At 42.7% G+C, this 5,355-nt stretch overlaps 1 protein-coding gene across 1 annotated transcript; it reads right to left on the reverse strand.

The window, feature by feature from the left end:
* Positions 1-378: 378 nt before the first annotated feature.
* On the reverse strand, positions 379-5,294 carry GABARAPL2 (GABA(A) receptor-associated protein-like 2; the record flags this gene model as incomplete). Its single annotated transcript, XM_010144024.1, has 3 exons — positions 379-947; positions 2,815-2,987; positions 5,239-5,294. Coding segments are annotated over 3 exons (320 nt in total), but the record flags the coding sequence as incomplete, so codon positions are not given.
* Positions 5,295-5,355: the final 61 nt, after the last annotated feature.

Here is a 5,355-nt window from a genome sequence, read left to right on the forward strand (position 1 = left end):
TTACTAATTACTTGGCTCTGCAGTAACTCATGTACAAATTACACCTTCCAGTTCTCCAGCTCTTTGGTCTCCTATTGATAGCATTCCCTCTCCTAGGTACTCTTTCCTTACAGGCTATGCTTGTGTCACCTAGGTCCTGGTTTCCAAAGCCTATGGTTCCGACTCTTCCACTAACAGCTGTGGGCAGGCATTGCTCTCCTGATAATATCTAGTAGCTCTGAAGCTGCTGGTTTTGGAACCTACAGATAGGCCCTTGTTTCTTCCTTGTATTACCATCCACATATCAAAAGTTGAGCAGCCATATAGTGTCCAGTAAATGTGATGTATAACTTTCAGTCCAAATTAAGGTAAAGAAATGACAGCACTGCCTGTTTGTGTCAGGAATTTTTATTGTACTTGTTTGTTAATTGAGAAAGAGGAACATACTAGTGCAATTCAACATGATCAGCATCTTGCTCCTGCTTAGCGTAAGCTAGCAAGTCCAGTGTTCCCAATACTAAAGTAATGTTTTTTCTTTAACTAACACCTCAAAACAGAATAAATGTGTATTCTTTTTGTGTTTTAGTAGTCCAACTACTTTGCCTTATTACTTAATCAATGTCATCAACTGTATCTCCCAAAGGAGTGAGGCTCTGGAAGTCCATAGCTATAAGGGAAAAAAAAATGCACAAAACCAACAAATTTTTTCTGTTGATAATTTAACAGTCTAATAAAACGAGACCTATCAATATATTAAGAAATAAATCCAGTTACAAATGCATGTATATAGAAGGAACTTCTGTGGATGTCAGAACAGAAAATGATCAGCTATTTACAAGATACACAGCAGGATGGTATAGTAGCCAAGACCCACCATTCAGAAACCAAATGTGTTCTCTCCACTGTAGGCAACATACAAGAATCCATCCTCATCCTTCTCCTTCTCATAAAGTTGTCCCATAGTTAAGCTTGACAGGGAAAAAGAAAAGAAACAGTTTGCTTGGATCATGATAGTTGCAAATGGTAACAGAACCTCACATAAACAAGGATTGATAAAAGCTAAAAGTCTGTGTCTAAATTAAAATACAAAAATGAGGGTATATGAAAAGCAGTTGCCTCCCGAGTTAGCAAAATGATGCTGGGCTCTTTGCAGAGGGTCTAGGTTTCTTCTTCACAAGTGTGTTTGTCAGAATGCTTCCTTATTTTATTGGAAATTAGTCACGGAACATATTTCAGGTTCTCTGACATCCGTTACTGATGCTTTCACTAATACCAGGATCAACAGCCTGATGGCACCTTCCCTGAATGCAGCTGCATTAATGTCTTGCTTCTTGTGTTTGCAACCTCAGTTCTCCCTCCACCTGCTGTAGTTGTGAATGTTCAGCTGGTCTGTCAAACTTGTGCTCTTTGAACTCTTTCTGTAATGTCCAGGTTGTTTTGGGGAGTAAAGGCTTTGTTTTCTATATTATTAAAAAGTGGTGACTTTAAATAGTACTAGTACCAAAAGGCATGGGCAATAAATTTCAAGTTAGCCAGACACTAGTGCTTTCTCAGAGGACAAGTTTTTTAATCAGACGAACATTTTGTTAAAATTGAGTAGGGATGTGACCCTTCAGTCTAAGCAGTTATGGTCTTTAGGGCGATGTCTGTGTTTTGAAAATAAAAAGAAACCCCAGCAATTACTTGCCCAGTACAACTGCTCCAGCCATTCAGCTACAGGTGAGATGGGCAGTTGACAACACACAAATGACATCTCCTCAGCTCACCGTTCTCTGACTTCCCACGGCTGCAAAAAGGCTACTGAATTGAAGGATGCAGACTGCGTGTGAGTGATAAGGAAAATGATCCTGACTACCCAAGAGAGGAGCTGGGAAGAGCTTCAGGCAGTACTTGAAAGGGAAGGGAATCGGTGAGTAGAGGGTAAATTTCGGGATGAGGAGAGAAGGATGTCAAGAGTTAAAGAGTCTGAGTAATAAACGCGGCCTACAAGAGGGGCAGAACCGTTAACAGACTAGATGTTGTTTATCTGTTAACAAGTTACCATTTTTGCATTAGTACTGTTTTTTCCAGCAAAGATGTGACATCTCACCATGAACATGTGAGATGAGACAATGTGCCCTTTCTTTTTCTTTCCTGTTCCCAGCAGTTCTACAGCACTGTTCAGAAGATGACTTACAGGCACCTTAATACATCTTAATACTCTTAGAAGAAAACAAGCAGAAAAAGATTCTTCTTGCGGGTCCCTACTGTGTATGACAAATTAAATAAAAATATTCCTAACTGAGTCTGGAAAGGTTACCTGGAGGGACTGTTACAGTTACACGGATAAGGATTAATAAGAATAATGTAGTGTCTAAGCCATGTAACATCATGAAGTACATTTCCTCAAATACTCTTAAAGTATCTCATATGGAAAGCAGCTGTAGTAGCTGCTTCTGCTATATGTTATTCTGTATGTAGCAGACAACAGTGAAACTTATTCCTATATAAATGTAATGTAAAAATCCTCTCCATAGTAATTTTGCATTTTGTCTTTATAGAGTAAGTAATTTTTAAAACAACAGCAACTAGTCTGTAACATAATTTCTTTGTGAGCTGAGAGGTTTTTTCAGAATAATTTATGGCATTTTCTTTTGAGTATTTTGTTACATTGATTTTTTTTTTTTTGCATTAATGATGTAAATGTTCTTGCACTGAACCAAAGAGCTCACCTTTAAGATGTAACCAAACACCTCCTAAAATCACCAAATGAGCCTCAAAGAGGGGAGTTACTGTCCCTCCGATATGCACAGGCTTGCTGAAATGGTTCTGAATACCACGTGAATAGCCTCTCACCTGGACTGTGGGACAGTCTTGTCTACAAAGAGGAATATTGCTTTCTCAGATGGCAGTTGAATCCTCTTCCTGATGATCCACATGAACTGGGCCACGGTGATGTCAGAGGGAACTAGGTACTTCCTCTTGTCAATATCAACAATCTGAGATCCCGAGACCTTCTCCACTATGACCTGTAAAGCGCAGGTGTGAAGGTCAGGCTTTTCGAGATCGGTATGTACACACAGCTTTGGTGACCGCTTCGAGGAACGGGCTTGCAACAGGTGAGCAGAGGGGAGGAAAAAAACGTTTCTTGTCCACAACCAAACGGGAGGCAGGACTGCTTCAGCACTGCCAAGGCTGATTTTACAACTGCACTGAACCTACATTCATATACACAATACCCCAAACTTCCTGCGCCCGAGGTTACCAGTCATGGGGTAAAAAGATGCAGTATGCCAAAGGACACCTGTGACAGGAAGCTATACACATCTGTTAACTCCTTACACACCAGTGACAGAAAATGACTGCCATGTGGTCCCCAAGCCGAACGTGATGCAGCAGCGTGCCCTGGAAGCAAAGGTGGCTGTCGGTATCCGGGGCTGCATCAGGCAAGGTATTGCCAGTAGTTCAAGGGACATGATCCTCCCGTGGATCTGGGATCTGGTGAGGCCAGACCTGGAGTGCTGCGTGCACTTCTGGGTTCCTCAACATCAGACAGACATGGACCTACTGCAGAGAGTCCTAGAAAGGGCCTCTCCTGTGAGGAAAGGCTGGGAGAACTGAGACTGTTCAGCCTAGAGAAGAGAAGGCTCAGGGGCGTCTTACCAGAGTGTGTAAACACCTGAAGGAGGGTACAAAGAGAGTGGAGCCAGGCTCCTTTGGTTTTTTAGGATTACAGCAACACACCAGGCATTTTAGCTTCATAATGCAGGAACTGTCGTAACTGGAAGTCAAGGCCATTGGTGAACTGCTTCTACCGAACTTAGATACCTTTAACCCTCAGACCACTTCATTCCCAGGGAAATTTAAAATGGCACTGCTTAGTGAGCACGAATTTCTTTCTCCTCCCATTTTATTCCTAAAAGGTCTAGCGTAGGACCTTTTGGAGGCAGGCTGTTCATATATTATCTTAACAGGTTAGAGCAACGAAACATCTCTAAACCCAGGCAGACAGATAGAGCAGCCGAGTGTTGAAGGCACTTTGACCTATGTCACTCTGGATGCAGGCTATAACCTGGAAAGCAGGAAACATAAAATTAACTTTTGACTATTACATGTCAAAAATATATTTGATACCAACTGTTTTGTAGAAGGTACACGGCTTAACCTGGATCATCAGGCAGAAAACATGTATCCGTCCAGATGGAGCATCACACTGCAATTTGAAGTTTGATTCCTCTAACCATCCACACACCTCACTGTCCGTTCCTGAGAGACTTTCATGTAATTTTGACTCACACTATGAGTTACAATGTCTTTTTTCCCTAGAATTATGAAAGATATTCTTGAAATGGACAAATGGTTATGTGTGGAGATGTATGGTCATTAGCATGCTACCGTCTAATGATACGAGGGGGCAGCTAGCCAAGCAGAGGATGGCAAGGATCAGATCAGCCTGACAGACTGCAGCCGGAGAAGATGCTGTGACTAGGGGCAACTCAGCAGCAGAGAAAGTCCATGGGATTAGAGGTTCTTGTCTGGGCTGCTGTGCTGTCTCATGGTTTATTTACAGTCACCAAGAGGTCAGACAGGAGTAGCACTAACTGGCATGTAGTCAGGTGGGATGTGGGAAATTTGACTACCAAGCAGGTATGTTGAGAAAGCGGACACGTTGCTAGCTACTACAGAAGGGTGTGAAGTGTGGACATTTGACTGACTGAAAAACGATAAAAGGGACTGTGGAGTGGAGAGGTCATGCCCTGCTTAGCAGGTAGGTAGGTACTGATGCAGAAAGAAGGGTCACCACTTGCTCTGGCTCTTCAACAGGGTTTGCTTGGAGAGATTCACCACGATAAGACTATAAGGTTACAGGCATGGAATACACGAGGGAAAATCACCTTCGCTCTATTAGCCAGGAAGGAAGATTGTCAAGGTTTAAAGAATTTATGATCTTTCTGGCATCAGGCACAGAATGAATCCGCAAGACACTGAAGGTATTTCCTGGGATATAATTGCCACTAGAAGAAACCAGGACTCTGATAAACCATAAATATGCCTGTCAGCTGTTTAGAAAGTCAGACACTCTTGCTTACTCGTCAGTATGCGCTGGGGCACAGGAGGGAATGTTGGATTAGTTAGATGTGTCTGGGGCCTCCTTCTAAGGACACAAAAGGGAAGATGCATTTACTTAGTAGGATCTGATCAAAGAAGAGAAGGCAGGATGGAAACAGCTTATCCACCTCTGCCTCTAAGTACTCAGAGGAAGCTGGCCTGGTTACTCACCGGGACACGGTCAGGGTATTTGGCTCGGATTTTTGCCGACTCGACACATCTGTGCTCTGTGAACAAAACTCGTAGTTAGTCACTGCATAGCAACAGCACCGCCAGTGTCCCAGGCAG

Source organism: Buceros rhinoceros, unplaced genomic scaffold, assembly GCF_000710305.1.
Source record: "Buceros rhinoceros silvestris isolate BGI_N320 unplaced genomic scaffold, ASM71030v1 scaffold8109, whole genome shotgun sequence".
Taxonomy (NCBI): Eukaryota; Metazoa; Chordata; class Aves; order Bucerotiformes; family Bucerotidae; genus Buceros; species Buceros rhinoceros.